Genomic DNA, 22097 nt, shown 5'->3' with positions numbered 1-22097 from the left:
CATAAGTATTGCTCGGAGACTTGGTACTTGCAACAATTGACTTCACTGTGTTTTGATGGAGAAGATGAAGAAAGGTTTCTATTCTACTATATAAGTCAAGGTGGAGACTGTTCCAATGTGCCTTGAATATTATTTGTCTTTTTTTTTTTAAAATGGTATTCATACTGTTTACAGATTTCTTAATTTGATCTTTACTTGGAACTTCTGAAGAAGAAAAATAATCTTTACTCTGAGAGTAGACATGGTAGGTAAAGCTCTTTTGCTATAGGAAGCAAACAATCCCAAAGCCATGGAAGGGGGTCAAAGCAGCACAACCAAGAAATAAAATGATTTTACGTCAGGTTTCCCTCTTTAATGGCACTGTGTCATTGCAGATTATAAATCTGCCGAGGAACAGTGAAAAATCTTATAAACAACAGCCTAGTAAACAGTTGCCTAAGTGCAACAAAAGCATTCAACATGTGGCCGCCATATCGATGATTTTATCCTTCAATGTCAATGCTGTCTGCAGTTCAAGCAGGATTGCCCTGCCAAATTTGTCTTCCTGCAACGATTAAGCTAACCACACTCTGGCCTGATCAATTCAGCTTAGGACGTCAAAGACAATTAATTAGCTGCCAAAGCCATCAGCAATGTGATAGAAATTAAGCGAAGAAGATAGAAAGATAGAAATTGTAGAAGAAACTATGAAATGTATAAGATATAATTGCCTAATATATTTCGATAGAAATAATAGAAGATAAGAACAATAATTGAAGAAGCTTTATTATAGAAATGAAATAGCTTTAGCTTGAATCTATTAACATGTTCCTTCTCCTATTTATACAAATTAGGAGGGAGGATTTCCCTAACAGAATAGAGGATTTTCATTTCTATAACAGAGAGATTTTCTCTGATAAGAGAGAGATATTCTCAACTGCATAGCAGATGAGATTTCCTCAACTGCATGAGGAAATCTCTCTGTTATCGGTTAAAGAAATATCCTCTTTCACTATGTATAAATAGACTTCACATGATACTACTTGAAGTGTGCCTTTTGCTTTATCCTTATAATTTCATTCTTCATTCTCTCATTCTATCATGGTATCAGAGCATCGTTCTCCTCTTTGAGTCTTTCAACCTCACCCATCAACTTCACGTCAGGCCATGGAAGCTGCTGCTGCATCATCATCTTCCCACCTTTCATCGCCGCCAGCGCCTCGTCACTGACCCTCTGCTCCAGATCTGTCAGATCTGCTCTGCTTCCGCGTGCTGGTCCATCGACCAGCTCCTGGCCTTCTCCCTCCAACGCCTCCGCCACCGCTGTCCTCGACTCCGGCAACATTATCCTCACTGCTTCCGAGAGGACCTTCTAGGTGCAGGCCTCCCAGCAGCCAGCATCCTGCTCTGCCTTCGCAGAGACAAGCAGCCTTCGGTAACTTTCCACGCTGCTGCCTCATTGCCAAGATTCCTCACTGCTGATCTATTGCACACAGATCTGCAGTTGTCTTGCACAAAGCTGATCACGCCACTGGCTGCATCACTGCCCAGAGTCCCTCCTATAGAACTGCTGCATAGAAATCTACAGCTTTACACCATCTTGCATAGGTCTTTTCCTTCAACGAAGACCTTATTCTTTCACAGATCTTATTTGCCACCACCTCAGGTGACATTGATCTATACTAACACTTCAAGTAGTATCATGTGAAGTCTATTTATACATAGTGAAAGAGGATATTTCTTTAACTGATAACAGAGAGATTTCCTCATGCAGTTGAGGAAATCTCATCTGATATGCAGTTGAGAATATCTCTCTCTTATCAGAGAAAATCTCTCTGTTATCATGCCCCCGCAAGATCGAGCTCCTATCAAGGATACCGATCTTGGATCGATGAAACAAAAATAGTTTGCATGCTAGAGGCTTCGTGAGTGAGTCTGCAAGTTGATCAGCCGTATGGACATGAGAGACACGAAGTTGATGTCTGACAACTTGATCTCGCACGAAGTGAAAGTCGATGGCGATGTGTTTCATGCGCGAGTGGAACACTGGATTGACACATAAGTAGGTAGCTCCAACATTGTCACAATATATTGTGGGAGTATGAGTAAAGCTGACTTTGAGTTCCTTGAGGAGATTTGTGATCCAGTTGAGTTCAGCAGCAGTGGTAGCAATAGCACGATATTCAGCTTCAGTTGTAGACCGGGCCACTGTCTTTTGCTTCTTAGAACTCCAGCTGATTGGATTAGACCCAAGAAAGATGACATATCCTGACGTGGAGGTTCTATCATCAAAGTTTCCCGCCCAATCAGCATCAGCAAAGGCATGGAGATGAAGTTGAGTGGTTTTGCCGAGAAAGAGACCATGATCAAGGGTCCCTTTAAGATATCGCAAAATTCGTTTAACCGCAGACCAATGTATAGCAGAAGGTTGGTGCATGTATTGAGATAATTTATTGACTGCAAATAAGATATCTGGACGGGTGAGAGCCAAGTATTGTAAGAAGCCAAGTACTTGCCGGTATTGAGTTGAGTCCGTGGTAGGGCTGCCATCACATAATTTGAGTGATTCACCAGTAGAGAGAGGAGTAGCAACTACTTTCGCATCCTGCATATTTGCCTTTGATAATAAGTCTTGAATATACTTTCTTTGAGAGAGAAAGAGACCGGAGGATGTAAATGTTGCTTCCATTCCTAGAAAGTAGCTCAATGGTCCTAAGTCTTTGAGGGAGAATCGATCAGCCAATTGATTTAAAAATGTCTGAACCTCCAAGGGATCATTGCTTGTAACAATAATATCATCTACATAAACTAGAAGATATATTGTATTACCATGATGTTGTCGGAGGAATAAAGAGGTGTCAGACTTGGAGTTGATGAAGCCAATTGATATCAGAAACGATCCAAGTTCAGTATACCAAGCTCTGGGAGCTTGACGGAGACCATAAATGGCTTTTTGTAATTTGCAAACATGTCTCGGATACTGGTGATGAACAAAGCCAGGGGGTTGCTGCATAAAGACATCTTCAGTTAGAGTCCCCTGTAAATAGGCATTTGTTAACGTCCAGTTGTCGTAAGTTCCAACCTCTGGAGATGGCCAAACTTAGAATAAGCCGAATTGTTGTGGGTTTAACTACAGGACTAAAAGTCTCTGTAAAATCAACTCTAGGTCGTTGATGAAACCCTTTGGCTACTAATCGTGCTTTATATCGAGCAACGGACCCGTTGGGGTTTCGCTTAATTCGGAATACCCATTTACACCCAATGATATTTTGTGTAGGATGAGAGGGTACAAGAGTCCATGTGGAGTTATGTAGAAGAGCATCATATTCTTCACACATAGCTTGACGCCAATGTGAAGATTTTTGTGCTTGAGTAATTGTGGTGGGTTCACTGGTCTCAAGAGAAGAATTGGTGATAGTATGGAGGTCGAGAACCTGACGTGGTTTAAAGATACCACTTTTTGAGCGTGTTGTCATTGGATGGCTAGGAACTGCAGGTTGTGTTATTGGTAAGAGTGGTGGAGAGGCATCGACAGGATGCAAGAGAGGTTGAGATACATCGATGGCACTAGGTAAAGAAAGTTGTTGTGTTTCTGAGGATACGACTTCAGTGGTAGGGGATACTTGTGAAGAAGGGAGGGGAGAAGGAATGGGGGGAGTGGAGAGTTGTTGAACCGGGAGAACAAAAGAGTGTGGATCTTCAACAATAGGACTGGATGGTGTGGGAGGAGGTTCGTTTGAGGGGATAGAATGTATACTCCAGGAATTAATATTTGTCGGAGTGGTATGAATGGTAGGAGATTCATGGTTTTGAAATGGAAAGGCAGATTCAACAAAAACAACATGCCGTGAAATAAAGACTTTTTGAGATTGTGGTTCGTAGCACCGAAAGGCATTATGCTCAAGAGAATATCCTATGAAGATGCAAGCTTTAGATCTTGGCGCTAACTTGTGTGGGGCATAGGGACGTAGCCACGGATAACATAAACAACCAAATATTCTGAGTTTTTGAATGTTTGGGGATTTGGAAAATAGTTTTTCAAATGGAGACTGGTATTGAAGAACTGGAGTGAGCAAACGATTAATAAGGTAGACAGCAGTTTGAAAGGCGGCAGACCAAAAAGTTGGTGGCATGGAGGCTTGATGTAGAAGTGTGAGACCAGTTTCTACGATATGTTGATGTTTACGTTCAGCAGAGCCAACTAGTTGAGGAGTGTGTGGGGGTGACTTAAGGTGTTGGATGCCATAAGTTGAGAGGTAGGATGTGAGGGCTTGAAATTCACCTCCACCATCAGAGTAGACTGTTTTAATTGTAGACTGAAAGAAGTTTTCAACCAGCTTTTTAAAGTTGGTAAAGACTTTTGAAACTTCTGATTTATGACGAAGAGGATATAGCCATGTGTATTTAGTAAAATAGTCGACAAAAATAACATAAAAGCTAAACTTGTCAAAAGAAGTGACAGGAGCAGGGCCCCAAACATCAGTATAAATAATTTCAAATGGTTTAGAACATGATATAGAGGAAACACTGAAAGGAAGTCTATGACTTTTATTATGAAGACAAGTATCACAATAAGTGACAACCCTATTATTTGTAAGAGTAGGAAGAGAATAACGAGAAAGTAATTTATTTTGGATAGGGAGAGAGGGATGACCGAGACGACGATGCCACACATCGATTGAAGCTGCAACGGAGGAGTAAGCAGTGGGCTGTTTTATTTGTGGAAGTGACGGTCATTCATAAACATTGTCCTTACTCTGGCCTTGGACCAATGATGCCCCCGTGCTCAAATCCTTAACAAGAAAAGAGTTAGGAAAGAATTCAATGGAGGTATTATTTTGTTTGCAAAATTGAGAAACGGAAATGAGATTTCGTTTAATGTAAGGTGCACATAAAACATCATCGAGTATAAAGGTTGTGGTAGGTGAATTAAGCAGTGTAGAACCCGTATGAGTAATAGGAATTCCTTTACCGTCACCGACGATGATGTCCTCAGTGCCACCATAGTTGTTGTGGATGGACAAGTTCTGGAGATCTGAGGTGATGTGACACTGCTGCCGAAGCTTGGTGCAAGTTGCAAACCACCTTGGCCAATCGTTCTCGCACTCGCATGCTTAGTCTTCTATCCAGCCTCATGAAGATAAAACAAGAGGGAAGTAATATTGCTGATTATCTACATAACATAAAGGTTATCATCGATATCTTATACATTTCTATCATGGTATGAAATGTATTAGGCAATTGTATCTTATACATTTCATAGTTTCTTCTACAATTTCTATCTTTCTATCTTCTTCGCTTAATTTCTATCATGGTATCAGAGTCGCTTGCCTAGAGCAAGCTCTCTTCTCGCTGCCAATTCATCATTGGTGTTGCCACTCTGCGCCAACGTCCGTTCCCTTCCGCTACGGCATCTCTAGTGCTGCTCATCAGCACTGCCCCACCTTTCTTCCTCGTTGTAGCTATTTTCCTTCCTCTTCTGCTATAGCTTCCTCCTCTGTTGCAGTTTCCTCTTTTGCTGTAGTAGCATCACTGCAACATTGCTGTAGATTTCTTCTCTACCGTTGCAGCCGACCACGACCAACGTCGTTGAGAAAAGCGAAGCTTCACTCTTGCCTTCGGCCAGTGACCAACGTCGCTAAGAAAAGTGAAGCTTCACCCTTCGGCTAGCGACCAATGCCGTTGCATTCCTAAGAGGCTCCGTGGTCAATCCTCATCTTCCTCACCGCGGTAGTCTTCGCTGATCTGTCAACATTCGGCAGACTTAAGGAGAATGAAGGGAACGCCTGTGCCATCACAACAACAGCAATCGCAGCAGCAGCAGTAGCGATCTACACTTATCTTACTCATGAAGCCTCTCGTTTGTAAACAATTCTTTGCATCGATTCAAGATTGGTATCCTTGTCTGGAGCACCATCTTACGGGGGCATGATAGAAGATAAGATTTTGCTAACTATATGAGGAAATTTCTCATTCTGTTGAGGAAAATCCTCTATTCTGTTAGGGAAATCCTCGCTCCTAATTTGTATAAATAGGAGAAGGAACATGTTAATAGATTCAAGCTAAAGCTATTTCATTTCTATAATAAAGCTTCTTCAATTATTATTCATTTCTATAATAAAGCTTCTTCAATTATTATTTTTTATCTTCTATTACAATGTTCATGCAAACATGCATAACGACTGTACTAATCCGCTAGCATCAGCATCCCGATTAGATAGGCTTCCTCCTCTGTGCGGGTTGGTAGGGAGTCATCAGGAGGAGGCCTTCCTTGTTGCACAAGGCATCGTGAGCCACGAAGAAGTAAGAGGAATCGTCTTCGCAAACTCCAAGGATTTGGTGTTGGAACTTGGATTCTTGGGCGCAGGTCGAGGGCAAGACTTCGTTCGGCATATACTGAACGCATAGGTCTTGATGTTTGACCGCCAGCCACCGGGACACTTTGGAATTGGGGCACATCAATTGAGTTCACTCTTTAAAGTAACACGTAGATCCTCTGATTCTTCTACATCCTGTATAATTAACTCGAGGTAAAGCCTAAGAAGTAAATGAAGACAGAGGAGGGAGGAGGGAGGAGGGAGGAGGGCTTGCTGTTTGTATGGCATGACTCAGCGTGAACGTTTAACTCCATGCAATAATTGTCACACATGCCTCCTCCATGCCTGTTTCTTTCTTTCGACTGGCTGTAGATCAGGTGAACAGGAAAAAAGTTTGCGAGGGCGCTTAGCCTTGCACAACTTAGCTCCCCTTTTTCCCTTCACATTCATTGTTCTCTTTGGAATGCATGTCAGGAATTGAATGGTTGGAATGCTCCAAACCAAATCAGTCGCCTGCTGCACTTGTCTGCAAGTACTGACAGGCCTGCAGCTGTCTTCCAGCTTTTTGGGTTGTGCTTTCGCTTTAGAGTCCGCATACACGTCCCCGTATTGCCCGGCCTTCCATCACCTCCTCCCCCACCTTTATTTCTTTGCTTATTCTGCTTTTGCAAGGTCTTTTCTGCTACTGCACGGCTCTCTTGGTTTGAGGCCCATCCACGAGCTTGAGCTGTTCTTGATCTTGGATTGCTATTGATCTATCTATTCCTGGATACCATGTCTACTTTTTGATTCTTTTGATGCTCTTTAATCAGTTTTACTAGATAAGGTTTCCCGGAGTGGCCTGTTAGATCTTGTGTTGCTGTTGGTCTCTCTGTTCCTGGATACTGCGTGTACTTCCAGTGTCCTGCTTGTGAACTCCCTACTCAATTCGTTCTCGTCTGTCCTCATTCCTTGCCCACCCCCCCTACTGCCATCTCCTCGTCTGGTTGTGGTTCCCTTGCTCTGGCCAACTCCATGATGGCATTCACGGAGGGGAATATCTACTCATCGTTATGTTATGTGATGGACTCTTGATGAGACAAGCAAACAAGACCGGACTGATAGAGAGAGGTGTAGGTGGGTGTAAGAGACGAGAGTGAAAGGGAAGGGTGGAAAGAGAAGTGAAGAGAGGAGAGCAAAAAGGAGAGGTAGAGGCCTTTGAGAGGCAGCCTTCATGGACTGGGATCTTAAAATGCCTCCATGGAACCTGGAAGAATTGGGCCGTGATGCCGAGCTGAGTATCGGCTCGGTGGTGGTCGGGTCGAGCGGCGGCGGCACGTGCCAGTCGAGTGGGCTGGACTGCTCGGTCGATCTGAAGCTCGGGGGACTGGGAGATTTTGGGTCATCAACCGAGTGGAACTCCCATCCTGCTGCGTCGATGGCGATGGCATCTCAATCGGCTCCGTCGAAGAGGCCGCGGGCCCCGGCCCACGGCGTTTCGTGCCTGGTCGACGGGTGCAACGCTGATCTTAGCAAGTGCAGGGAGTATCACCGGCGCCATAAGGTCTGCGAGGCGCACTCCAAGACTCCGATGGTGGTGCTCCGCGGCCAGCAGCAGCGCTTCTGCCAGCAGTGCAGCAGGTAATGGAACAGGAGCTCTTGCAGATATTTCATCTCCTCCTTAAATTCCCATTACCAGCGTGCAGGGCTAACTATTTTGGTATTTAATCCATCTGAATGCTTGTTGTCGGAGTAATTTGTCGTTTTCTTTTGATATTGAAATTGGTTTTAATTTGTTTACTTCTTCCTTTATCTGCAAACTTCCTTTTTCTCAAATCTATTTCATGTTGCCCATCCATATCTTTGGGTTTTGACCTTCTTTGTTCTTTTTATGATTTGATTATTTCTTGTTCTATTAATGATCTGGATAAGATTATTTTTTCTTGTATGCAGATGTTGTATATTTACTGTTGATTAAACGATCCTAGCAGTCCCTGCCTTTTCTGATCTTACATTATTTAGTAGGGTCTGGTTGCTCTTTTAATATTACATTTAGACTTGCCTACCAGTGTGGTGACATAGTTACCTTTTGTTCTGTTAAACATTAAAACATTGAAACTCTTTTTTGTTTATCGATAATTGCATTGCTCATATGCTTGTTTTTGCTTCAGTTTTCTCTTTGCAATTATTTGATCTGATGCTTGGAGCTTTGGTATAAATATCTTTGAGTTTTAAGAATTTGATTTGAGTTAGAAACCTTTTTCTGGAGTTCTTGTTGACAAATTTTTATTAGCTTGTTCAATTACACATGTTAGTGCCTTATTCTTTCATAATTCTTCTTTGGTAGCCATTGTATGTGGTACCTCTCTCTTGATAGTCAAACCACTAAATTGTATTTTCTCAGTCAAATGTGAGGGACCTTCTACCTTCTTTTTGACTGGGGATTCTTTGTGGATTTATCAAATCACTAGCAATTATTCCCTTGTGCTTGTGATTCCTTGTTTTTCAGTGTTTTGCTTTTTCATGTTGTTGCTGATTTCTTATCTTGAGAACTAAATTCTCACTTTATTGTGGGCACAATATCTACCATATCTTCTTTTTCACCTTTTTTTGTCTTTAGTCATTTCACCATTACAAGTAACTATCTTTTTTCTCCATGACTCATCCGGTTTGTGCAAGTGTTTGATACATAACTTCCTTTCTTTGACATTTGTGACTAATTCTCTGTAAAGGCTTATCTGAATATTCCCCCATCTGCCAAAAAAAAAAGACACTGGAGAAAATTTTTGGTCCTGTTTTCTTATTTGTCTTTAACTTTTTTATATCTCCAGCTCATTTGGCTGTCCTCATTCACCAATTTATCTGTTCACTGCAAATTGATGTTCATCTCCATTTCCTGTGACATTTATTCCAAGGTCAGCTCAGCACTTGACATGACTCATTTTTTCACATGGACCAAAGATGGATCGTCTCCAAGTTTAGATTGTACATTGAAGGATAAGTTGACACTCTCGAAAATGCCAAATAGGGAGCCTATGCACTTCCCGTTATATAGGATTCCAAGTATGCAGTTCAAATGTCTCAGTTATGTGCCAAAAAAAAGAGTAGAATTAACTCTTGCAGAAAGAAGTATGAAACTGTAGCCGAGAGATTTTTCCAATAATTTAAAGTTTAAGTTTAAATAACTCTGATCCCCCTTAACCCTTCAGACCCATCATGATTGTCAAATAATGTATTTTACACTATTACCTTTTCTTTAATCCAATATCCCAGCATTAGATCAAAGATATTTTGAATTGCAGAAAAATCAAGATTCTAGTTTTATATCGAGCAGGGTTTTTAATACCGAATCATACTGCTTGGTACGGGCGGTACATACCAGTCAGCTAATAGATCGGTACACGGACTGTCGGCTACCGGGCAGTACCATTGATAGACTTATATTGGACAATATGTGACTTTATCGGGTAGTAACGGTCGAAATTTCGAGTGTTACTGCCTGATACTTAGATTCAGCTTAAATTCGGCTAGGTAGCGATAATAGTCACCCTTCATCTTCAAGTAGAAGACCTTGGAGTCGGTGACGGTAGCTATAGGGATGAGGCGGGCATCGAGGAGACGGAGGATGCCACTATAGATGGAGTCGAGCTTGGACTCGATCCGTGCATGGTAGCCACGGATGGTGACCATGTGGTCGTGGTTTCTGTAGCCCTCCTTCTGCTCGATGGAGGAGATGATTCGCCAAGACATACTGTCACAGACTTAGCTGGTTTTGCCTAAGTCGTGCGGCACCCTTGCGTGTCCGTCCGCAAAGGTCAGTCTCCCTGAAACCTTCTATGGTCCCTTAGGACCTACAAAAGAGAAAATGGGTTAGAGAAAGCGCCTCACTTGGGATCCACAAACAATCATTTCAGGAAACACCTCATAACCAGTGCAAATTACAAACAGACTTCACAAGCTCTAAATGGTCGCACAACAAAGGATTCAAAATGGTCCACTACAAACCGAAAGAAAATGGGGCTGCTAAGCTTATTGCTAGCCCTTTACATGTTATGCAAAGCATGAATAAACCAAAAGACAAAGACATACATAAGCATTACGTCGAACACCCTATTTATAATTTTGTCCGTGACATTCTCTCCCACTTATTCCTTCGACATCCTCGTCAAAGCCTTTGCCGACGCTGCAACTCCTTGCCTTTTGCTAAGTCTTCAATCTTCTACTCTAGTTGCAATGCGCCTCTTGGCTCCCAGCTGCTCTCCGGTGTTGTTGTTGAGTAGTCGAACTTTTAATCCGCCATACTGCTTCAACTCGCCAATGACTTTAACTCTATTATGGGGTTGGTTGAGTTGGGTTGATCCCTATTGGTTCCTGTGGATCCTTCAAATGAAGGAAAAGACCATCATTAGTATGCGTCAGTCTCTCAAATGTCTCATGCCGCTTGAACTAGGTGGATGCTTATTGGAGCTTTAACGAGCATTGCCTTGCAAACTTTTGAAGTTTTTGGGTCCTTCCTTCACAAATTTTGTCCATCGACTCTTCCTTCACTTATTTGTCACTTCCAAATAGGTTCGCATCACTTTCGCTTTCGATTGAAATTATGTTGGGAAATGAAACGGATAATCTACTCTCAGTAGCACTGATCACCATTGGTGGGGATTTGATAATTATTGTCTTCCATTTGATTTCTTCGAAGAGTCTTTGAACATGTACAGAGCTCCTCTGCTGGATAGATAAGAGAATTAGGGTACTTAGTTTCACCCATTCTCTTAAGAGTTGAGAAGGCAAAGGTTACTTGACTTCGCCTACTTCCTCGAGGGTTGTATTCCATACATCAAGCTGGTTACTGGCCTTCGCCTGCTCTTTGCTCATACTTCTGAAGCACTTGAAGTGTTTGCACTCCTTGTATTGAGTTAGTTACCGTGATTCACCTTTCCAATGCCATCGAACTTCTAAAATGCAGGAAGTTTTCACCCCAACCTGGAATAAGTCTCTAATAGTTTTGGTCGCCTTTGGGATTGTACCATCTTCTCCATCAACCCAGTCACCTACTCCACTGAGTAGTAAAGGTACAACACCGCTTACTGCATACTTTGTTCTTCGGTCGTGCACTCTTGCATCGACCCGAAGTCATCCACTTTCGGCTATCTTAATGAGAAGCTCGTTGACACCTGTCTTACGAAGTTCCCTGGCTTTTGCCCTTCAGCCTTGTCACTGTACTTGGAGTTTGCTTCTGCATTCTCTACCTCCTTGGCCCCCTTTCATGACTAAGCGCTCCCCCTTATGAGAGCAAGGGATCGATGACTTCACAAAGTCCTGCCTCTGCGGTTTCATGGCGTTGCTATGCCCATGACCCTACTATCTGTTGCCTCACATCTGTATCATTTTCTTCACGATCGGTAGATCTGCCTCTGTGGCACTCCTCTGAGTTCACCTCCATTCTAACCGATGCTTGGTTTTGAGTAGCTAAGTCCCTCTGGACTCGTCGCTTTCTCGCCCCTATTGACCCCCTGCTTCAACACCTTTGTGTTCTCCAAACATTTCCCCTTGGTCGATGGAAAGATAGACTGCAACTCTCATGCATGGCCTCTGCCATTATGTTGCAGGGTTCACATTGATTCTATTCTCCTTAGCTTCTTTGGTAGCAACATTCACTTACTCGGCCTTGTCCTTTGACTTGCCGAGCTCCCTTAAACGAATATGGGCTTTAGAGCAGTCTAACTCTCCAACCACCCTGATCATACCTCTGTATGATCAAGTCCCTCCCATGGGACTCATTGGTATTTGCATTCGAACTTTTTCCTCGGTGGTACATAGCCCTTATGTGCTGATGACCAAGGCTTTCAGTCGATACAAAATTCGATGCATGGAAGATCCGCCTCTGCGGTACCATGTCTTTCACTCCTTGAATCCATAGCCCTTCTTGTCATTGTGTTGTTCACCGAAGTGGAGCTCCCAGTATCTCCCGATAATACCTCCGTATGATATAGTCCCTCATGGGACTAGATTCGTGTGTATCGCATTGCTACGAACTGTTCTACCACGATTTGCTGCACCATGTCGCCTCCTGGTGACATCTCCATTGCACTCTGATCCTTGTGGGATAAACTCGGATTGTGATCCCTCCATGTATGGCTTTTGCCAACATATTGCAAGGCCTCTTCCACTTTCGATGGTGTTCGCTCCTTTGGCAATCAACCTTCGTCTACCAGCTCTCGGGTCACACCTAGACAAAGCACCTCTCTAAGATAGTCTGTTGTCTATTAGCTCCCGAAGTCCACCGACTTTGTTGAAATTAATGCACCATTGTTTGGATCCTGGGCTCCTGCTCCTACCAACACAATCTTCGCTGAGCACCGCTTCCTTCATGGTAACTTGATTTGTAGCACTGTGGCATATTCTTCAAGAGTACCCGTCTTCGTGTCCTCTTGTCCCATGCCAAAGCCTTCTGAACCCAACTTCGCCTCCATAAGTTGAGTCGCCTTAGTTCCTTCGTCAAATGCTTCTCCGAGGTAAGGTACATGTGCCTCGAAGCTCACTTCGTCTTTGACACAATGCAGGATGAGTTCGCTCTATCAGAATGAGGGACCCATGGAACGACATGATTATGCTCTTGCCTCTGCAAGAGTTCATGTCCTTGACATCTGTCCAAGGAAAGCTCTGTGCTTCCGCTTCATGTTCCATCTTTTATGCCGGCTCCATTCATGCGGCTTAGGTACTTCGCCAAGTTACACTCAAGTTGCTCTGCTCCTCGATTTGCATTGAACTATGGTGGCCCTCGCGCCCACCATTCCACAGGTCAACCCTTCGTTGAGTCCGATCTCCATATCGATTCTACCTGTACCTTTATCTTGTGTTGCCTTGGGTCGCTTCTCCACTTGATCTCGTAATGCATTCCCTAATGCATTATCTCAAGCGAGATCATGCAACGACTCCTCGCCGCTCACTCGGTCCGTTGAGCTTTGTGAAGTTGTTTTGAGGTACTCCTCAACATGTGCGGTCCGTTGCATATGGTTCTCCCTCTGGAGAGCCGGGACTTATCTGTCCTATTGGAGGAACTTCTTTCTTCGATTCCTTCTCTCTGAAAGTTTCGGAGACCACCATCCCCTTGGACTACTCTGCCTTGCTGAACAAACTGTGCATTATTCTGCCTCCCGTAAATGCACTTGCTCGATTGCGACTCTACGTCAATACAACTCTTGCTGCACTCCTCAAGACTTAGCAACATGCTGAACTCGCTGCACACTTCAGCCTCTTACGGACTTATCCTTCTCATGTTGAAGAGAAAGTTTTAATGTTCCATGACGTCGAGTTTCGGTCGCCTTGGGATGGCCATAAACACGCCATCGTTAGCATACAAGCCTTTGCATGAGTACCAAATTCTTCGAGTTTGCAATTCCCCTTATCTTTGTGAGCTTTGCACAACTCTTTTGGTTGCTGAACAACCCATTCCACCTTACATGGTCTCATCCTTTACCAAGCGCCTCGTTTGCTTTGAGCACCATCAAGTATGGTTGCCAACGTTGAGCCATAGCTCAAACTCAGCCATCCCAACCTTTATGCACTACCCATTCTTCCCAGCTTGCTTGTCCTCGTGATGCCTCTTGCGCAAAGGGTTGGCTATTAATCTGAGCGACTCGTTTTCCCTACATCTCTATGCCCGTTTTCCCCTCAAACGGTCGTGCGTGTTGGCTGCCCTCAATGCAGCTCCGTTAGGTCCCCCACGTTTGCATGCCAAGTGTTTCTATGAGTGCTTTTCCCGCTCTGATACCATATGTTACAGACTTAGCTGGTTTTGCATCGTGCGACACCCTTGCGTGTCTGTCCGCAAAAGTCAGCCTCCCCGAAACCTCCTATGGTCCCTTAGGACCTACAAAAGAAAAAACGGGTTAGAGAAAATGCTTCACTCAGGATCCACAAACAATCATTTCACGAAAGGTAAATCACAAGCTCTGAATGGTCTCACAACAAAGGATCCAGAATGGTCCACAACAGACCGAAAGAAAATGGGGCTGCTAAGTCTATTGCCAGCTCTTTACATGCTGTGCAAAGCATGAATAAACCAAAAGACACGGACATACATAAGCATTACGTCGAACACCCAATTTATAATTTTGTCCATGACAGCGCGACGAGCGACGATGATGTTCTTGTAGGTGACAGAGAGGAGGTTGCGCTCCACTGTGAGCTTCTCCCCCATCGCGCTGGTGACCTCCATGTACTCCACCATCTCCTTGTAACGCTCCGACTGCTCTGCCAGCTTCGCCATGTACATGCTTTCTTCCCTCCCCGTTGCCATGTATCTCGTTCATGGGGCCCACCAATTGACCTCCTTTTTCAAAATGCTTTGTGTACACCGACAATTGGGAATGACCAGAGACCTACTCGCGGAGTCCATATCTAGCAAGAACAATCCACACGAAGATTGTAAGCGGACGGGCAGATGTCGTAGGTTTCTGGGATTGAAGTTTTTATTCTGATTAGTACTTAATAAAGTCTACGAAAGGTATTAAAAGAGCTCAGCAGTTGGAGTGATCAACATGAAGCATGATAGAAGAATACTCGAGATTAAAAAGGAATATTGACTAAAAGAATATTGACCTTTTTGTTAAGAACCGTTGTGTTTTTCTATTTTTCAGAAGATTTTATGCCTAATTTAGGTGTACCACTCGGTACGCACTGACGTACCACTCGGTACGGTATTCAGAACCCTGATATCGAGTATTTCCATGTGTCAAATAAACAATGAAGAATACCTAAATATGTAGTTTAATATCTTAGCTAGCACTCTTGCCTTTGGGGAGATTTAGTTATATTTGAGTTAGGAAATATCAATATGCTTACATCCTTATTTTCAAAGATGAATATGGGAGGCCTTTAAGTCTTCGTTAGAGTCAAAGTATAATGTCCAAAAGTTCTTATATATATAGGTTAGAGTTAGTTATTTTTTCAATTAGATACCTATTATAAGAGTTATTAGGTGTTATTAAAGGGAACCTTTTGTGGCGGTGCAATGTCAGCTTTATGTCTCTCTATGTCTCTATTTATATGATAATAAATCATATAAGAAGAAATATAGTAGAAAAATTTATTAGGACTAGGTGATGAAATTTTAAAGATAATAATGTAAGGATTTTTAAGAATCGAGAAAAGGGAGACGACCCGAAACTTAGATGAGGATAATATTAATATTATGTGGATTACGATGGTTAATAAGATTACAAATTTAACATTGAAGATTTTTGATCAAACAAAAGGTAGATGTATAACTTTAAGAGAGTTGGTGGTGTAAGAAAGCTCAGAAACCAATTATTGCCAAAAGATCATGTTTTTAAGATTACGAATTTAACAATGAAGATTCTTGATTATACAAAAGGTGGTGTAAGAAAGTTCAAAAAACAATTATTACCAAAAGATCATGTTTTAAAGATTGACAAATTTATAAAAATAAGGAGAAATTTAAAAGATATAAAGAATCTAACAATATAGAGTTGTTAATATGATAGTATGACAAGATATAAAACATGATAATTTTTGTAATAAATTAGGTACTAAAGATGAAGAAAAAAAATATTAAATTGCTAAAGTTAGGAAAATAAAATGTAAGGATTTAAATTATATTAGATGCATTAATGATGAAACCAAAGAATATTTATTAATGATAATGAAAGTAAGGAAAGATGATGAAATTATTTTTATAAATTATTTAATAAATATTTTATAAACAATAAATAATAGTGATAAACGATAGATAATAGTGGTAGATTTTATAATTATGTTCATAGAGTTAGATCTAGTAAAGTAAAGGACATCATAAAAGGATAAAAATGGAAAAAAGTGCAGGACCTGATGGTCTTTCTATTGAGGTTAGGAAAAGTTTATAAGATCGAGGAATAGATTAATTAACTATATTACTTAACAAAATTTTGAGATCTAGAAAGATGCCTCATTAATGGAGGAAGAGCTTTTTAATGCCAATTTACAAGAATAAGGATGACATACAAATTCTAATTATAGAAGAATTAAAACCGTGACTTATATTATGAAACTTTAGGAAATATTTATCGTAAGTAGGATAAAAATTAAAACAAATATTTCTGAAAATTAATTTGATTTTCAGTAATAGAAGTTATTTATTTGTTAAGATAAGTAATGAAAAAGTAGAGAGGAAAAAGAAAGATCTACATATGGTTCTTACTTATTTAGAGAAAGTCTACAAAGAAATTCCTAGGGATTTATTGTGACTGGTTGTAGAAAAAAAAAGATTTATCGACGAATTATATTGATGTTATTTAAGATATGTATGGTACTATAGAGTATTGTAGGGAGCATGTCCAATAATGAGTTTCCTATTAGTATAAAACTATATCAAGGATGATGGATAAATTTATAAGTCATTTACATATAGACCTCCCTAGTCATTTAAACTATATCAAGGATAATGGATAAATTTACTAGACAATCGTTAAAAACTAAATGTTTTAGATTATTGGACTAAAAATGAATATATGATATATAATTTTAGTAATAATAAAAATAGACCTGAGGATATAAATAAGTTGGATAAACAAAAAGTTTCACTAAGTTAAAGTTTAGTATGTTGGTTCAATTATTGAATAAGATTTAAGATATTGATGAAGATATTATTCACAGAATAAAATCAAGATAGCTAAAATGACGAGAGTGTCAAGAGTCCTCAGGCACCTTTAAGATAAAAAAATTATAGGACAGTTAGGATTTTGTTAGATCTATAATACCTTATTGATCGAAGTATTGGGCAGTTAAGAAACAACATATACAAAAAAAAAAATTGTGAAGCTGAGTTGAGAATGTTGAGTTAGATGTATGGAGTTACTTTAAAAGATAAGGAAAGAAAAATGTTTTAATAAACTATCGCATATCCCCTCAATAGGGGATAAAATTAGGGACAATCATTTAAGATGATATAGGTATGTTTAAGACGATATAGGCTTAGAAGACCTACTGAATGTGGTAATTAGAAGAGGTGATTTGCTAATGGTATGATAAGGTTGAGAAGGCTTAAAAAGACTTTAATAGAGACTAGGGTATTTTACCTAAAAAAGCCCTTACTATTGGGTTTTTAGCTAATGGCACCCCTCAATTGGTTTTTACTTGGGGTCGTCCATTTTTTATCAATTTAATGAAAATATCGTTTCGTCCTCAACCGATCGCCTTCGATCAAAGGTGTGCCTCTGTCACCTCTGCCACCTGCTCCTACTGTGAGCGGTTTTCCCCCCTTCTCTTCCGCTGTCGCCTGCCCTTCACCATGGCCTCCTCCCCCTCCTCCCTTCTTCCTTATCTTCCTCCTCCCTCGCGCTTGCCCTTCCCTATTGCCTATCGCCTCCTCCCTTCCCCCCCTCCTCTTTGCCCCTCCCTTTCAACCCAACATCACAGAATCCTCACCGGCAGCCAGCACCCTAGCACTGCAGTGCTATGCATAGCCTGCTAGCAATCACTTCAGCCAACATCGCATGTGGCCACGTGGCCTTTTGCCTTAGTCACAAGCAAGTGCATGACTAGGTTATCCCGATGAGGCAGAGATGGTAGAGGTGCTAGTGGTGTGCTAGCAGTCGGAGCGATTGGTGGAGGGCGAAAGTGTACTTTTGTTAAATTGACGAAAAAAGAGCGTCTCCAAGTAAAAATCAATTAGGAGGGCACCATTGGGTAAAAGTTCAACAGTAAGGGCTTTTGTAACGTAAATATTCTAGAAACTATAAATAAAAATTTAAATACTCTTAATTTAACTAAATATATGACTCTTTATAGATTTTAATGGTGACAAAATATCCATGTAATAGAGCTTAAATAGTCGAAACTTTACGGCTTTGTTTTTGTTGTACTCTTATGATAATAAATCCTATTGTGTGCATCTTCATTCAATAATAAGATGAGGGATGAGAATATGTGAATAAAGATACAGTGAGACCCAAAAGCATATAAGAATTGAAGATCTTTCTTCTTCTCTCTCGTCTCTCCATTTCTCTTTCTTCTCCTTTTTTCAACTCTCTTGATCTCTCTTTTCTCCTCTTTCTCCATCAAATCTCTTTGAGCAAATGTCCTTTTCTCCTCGAGAGCATGGAAACTGTTGACAAGAGGGGAAAATCTTATCACTCTACCATTGGCGGCTATATTTGGACCTTATTCTTTTAGATGCAATTTAAAGTGTCATTTGCTTGTTATTTTATATGCCTTAAGATTCAAATATGATAGATATTCTTATAGGTACCATAAGTACACCTACAATGTTAGCAAACCTTGACTTCTAGAAAATTTCGTATAGCATGACAAGGTAAGAAAAATTAGATTGGAACATTTAAAAAAAAACATTTATTTTTTAAAGAAATCAATTTTTTATAATAATATTTTGAATGTAAATACAATTTTGTATGTGTCCCTCTGCTCCCTTGTAATTTCATATGATATATACCTCTACAGGTATCATAAATGCACTTCTGACGTTAACATACCTTTGTGACTAACATAATATGAAATAACAGTCACTCATAAAGAACTTGGATACTGAAAAGTCAACCTGATATTTACAAAATCAGGCACTCATATCTTTATATTTCCCTTCTTTTTTTATTGGAACATTAAGAAAAAACATATATTATATTTTAGAAACTTACACAAGCCCTTTAGTTGGCTTTTCTAGTTTTTCAATTAAATGGTTTATTACAAGCTGAAATCAAGTCCATGGTACTGTTTTGTTCCTACTCTTCTATGTGTAATGCTCTCTGCAACTCTGTTGTTTGTCAGCATGTTCACCTTTTTTTTTGCTTGGATACCTTTTTATCTGTTGTGGTGTGTAAATATGTATGAGGATGAAGTGAAGCTTGGGTCTATACCAGTTTAGTGCTCACTAAGTTCTGGAAATAAGATCTTGTTCTTTTAGGGCTTATCCATTTATTGTTGATTCTGCTTCACCTCTTTAAAAGATATACAGTATTAACGTATTTGTCTGTTCAGATTTCATTTGCTAGAGGAATTTGACGAGGTAAAACGAAGTTGCAGGAAACGTCTTGATGGGCACAACCGACGCCGAAGGAAACCCCAGCCAAGTTCTGTAAATTCAGGGATCATATTTCCAGGTCATCAAGGTCTTCCTCTTTCTAATTTGAAACACTTGATTATCTTGGAGTAGCTTGCAACAAATTGAAACTGGGTGCAACTGTTTCAGCCCTATGTTGATAGAATATGCATCTTCCCTACATTGTTAATGGCACATCCCATTTGTGCATATGATTATTTTCCTCTTCCGATGCCATTATTAAATCACTCTTTTTCAAAAGATTTCATTTGCTTGATCTTGCCTCTAGCTGATTAGCTATGTTGATTTTGGTTTGAATAAATGAACTATCATTGATATTTTAGTAATTAACTAATGTCACTAGCTGTTGATGACACTGAGAAATGCAGTCAAATGACTGTTGCTGTGGATATTAATTGAGTCAAACAATCATAATATGACATGGTTCTCACAATTTTTTATTAAGCCGACAATATGCCTGAAATTTTCTTGGAGACTCACTGATACATTTGACTATGACATGCTTGCTATAACTTTATCGCGGTAAATGTGTACCACATCTATTATGATGAGACGTTGCTTCTTCCGTACATGTATTATTGTTCCTAATTAATTTCTGTATATACAGTGACAGGTTTTTCTGCATGTCCTCAAATATTTCGAACTGCTGAACTGGAATCCAACTGGACTAGAATGGTGAAAACCGAGGACGCTACCCCATATACTCCTTCACAATTCATCAACCATCAACATTTTCCCAGATCCTCTTACAACTTTAGCAAAGGAAGAAACCAAATTCCTTTTATTCAGGATACTAAGACTGCCATGGATATCAAATCCACACTACAAACTTCTGTAGGTCAATTGAATCCAAGGACAACTGCTCCCTCCGGAAGCAGTGGTGGCAGCAGCAGCAGCAAGATGTTCAACAATGGGCTAACCCAGGTCTTTGACTCCGATTGTGCTCTCTCTCTTCTGTCATCGCCGACTCAGACTTCAGATGTCAGCCTAAGCCATATGGTGCCACCAGCTGATCGGATCCCCATGGGTCAGCCTCTCGTATCAAGTTTACAGTATGGCAGTCTCATGCATCAGTCGCTCTTGCAGGCACCTGACAATGTGACACCAACTGGATTCTCATGTGCAGGGATGGAGGATCAGCATACCGGGACCTTTTTGGTTCCTGATCATGCTAATGATGTTGAGATCAACTGCCAGAATATATATCATGGTGGCGGTGAAGGTTCTTCAGATGCAACATGCCAGACTCTTCTGTTCTCTTGGCCTTAGTAGCATGCTGCTCTAACAAGCCACCGCTTAACTCAGTTCAATTCTCCTATTGCATAACTTTGATCTTTTAAAGATCCAGAGATCTCTCGGCTTTTCCTTTTTACTGAGATGAAGATGCACTATCTTGTCTTAAAACTACTACAGCCTTCATTTTCATTACATGTTGTTATACTTGTTGAAAATTATGTAATGCTTCTGATACTACCACCTGGCCATTCTGATCAAGTCATTCATAGACAGGATGCATGTTGACATGATGATCTGAAATGATTACCAAGCAAACCAATTCTTAATCTTGTGTGTGTCCAATAATACAGGCAGATATTTGGGAAGTGATGCAGTGTTATTTAGGACTACTGAATAATGGATGGGTTGGTGCATAAGACTCCTAACAATGCATGGTTGGAAATGAATCCAGATACTAGTGTTGTTATTTCATGCAGCAAAGAGTTTATTTTGGTGACTCGAATTCTGATTTGCTAGATCATTAGAAAGAACTCTACACTATATCATTTTGATCAAATAGATCATAAACCTCTCAAAAGACTGCTATCTAAAATTTGATATTAAGTTTTCGGGTGATGTTCAAAAACAAAATTACTATTTTTGTTTTTCCTTTTTTACGTGTGTAAAGAATTGATCCCCAGTAGAAGAGATTTACCAACTAAGATAGCTAATAAATTATAATTTAGTAAATAAGATTGCAAATCAATTAAAATTTATTAAATAAGATTGTGAATCGTAGGTGAGTTTGACTAATGAAAAGTTCTCGTTGAGGTTTTGATCCCTAGAATTATCTAAATAGATAATATCTACCCTAAAATTATCTTTAGGATATTTCATATATTTTTGGTACAAAAAAGAGCTTCAAACACTATAAAGCATTGAACCAAATTGTGCTGCATAAATTGTGGATTGTTGCATGATTTGTTCTTTTTATTGAGATAAGATTCACATATTTAATGGTCTACTCTTTTGTTAAGTCTTTTGGCCCATATATTCCTTTTCTTTTTTTTTTGTTGCACCCAAAATATGCCTGCATGAAGTAGAAACAAATTAGATAACAAGTGCAGCTTTCTCAAGAACAATGTCTTAGCAGACATTAATTTATTGTATGAACATAATAATTTGTATTGACAATCATATGAAGAGCTCAAATAGTATCACAAAATTATAGGAATGGGACAAATACAATGATATATAAATTGAGTTCCAAGTTCAATCATTGTGTTAAAATAGTAATGACTAATGTTATTTTTACTTATGAGTGCCACAATAAAACGCTATAAGAAACTAAACAAAATCAAGGGAGAGCCAACATCTCTGTGAATTATCCATTTTGGATGGGTCAATATAGGGGTTGACCTCAAATCATATGAAAATAAACATAACTCTATCTCTTATAACTCCTCAACCGAGGATTATCAAACTCTTAACTGTCTCTTCATCTGCAAACTATATTAGACTTCACACATGAACTA

General features: G+C 40.2%; 1 protein-coding gene across 3 annotated transcripts; it reads left to right on the top strand.

Moving 5' to 3' along the window:
- The first annotated feature begins 6976 nt into the window (after nucleotides 1–6976).
- On the top strand, nucleotides 6977–20755 carry LOC135629131 (squamosa promoter-binding-like protein 16). Of its 3 annotated transcripts, XM_065136311.1 has the most exons (4): nucleotides 6977–7916; nucleotides 19266–19396; nucleotides 19955–20374; nucleotides 20474–20755. In XM_065136311.1, exons 1-4 carry the CDS (start codon nucleotides 7510–7512, stop codon nucleotides 20614–20616), a joined length of 1101 nt encoding a protein of 366 aa, XP_064992383.1. In that variant the 5' UTR covers nucleotides 6977–7509; the 3' UTR covers nucleotides 20617–20755. The 3 variants fall into 3 exon arrangements, with proteins under 3 accessions (XP_064992383.1, XP_064992382.1, XP_064992381.1); XM_065136310.1 differs by having other exon boundaries at nucleotides 19266–19387; nucleotides 19955–20755; XM_065136309.1 differs by having other exon boundaries at nucleotides 19955–20755.
- Nucleotides 20756–22097: the final 1342 nt, after the last annotated feature.

This window comes from Musa acuminata, chromosome BXJ3-1, assembly GCF_036884655.1.
Source record: "Musa acuminata AAA Group cultivar baxijiao chromosome BXJ3-1, Cavendish_Baxijiao_AAA, whole genome shotgun sequence".
Classification (NCBI taxonomy): Eukaryota; Viridiplantae; Streptophyta; class Magnoliopsida; order Zingiberales; family Musaceae; genus Musa; species Musa acuminata.
This window is presented reverse-complemented; position numbering and strand designations above follow the sequence as displayed.

Excerpts from the sequence above, each read along its gene's own strand:
- LOC135629131 (XM_065136309.1), top strand. The coding sequence starts at position 7,510 with ATGGACTGGGATCTTAAAATGCCTCCATGGAACCTGGAAGAATTGGGC. Across the intron at positions 7,917-19,265 it reads TTCTGCCAGCAGTGCAGCAG|ATTTCATTTGCTAGAGGAAT; the intron begins GTAATGGAACAG and ends TTGTCTGTTCAG. Across the intron at positions 19,397-19,954 it reads CATATTTCCAGGTCATCAAG|TGACAGGTTTTTCTGCATGT; the intron begins GTCTTCCTCTTT and ends CTGTATATACAG.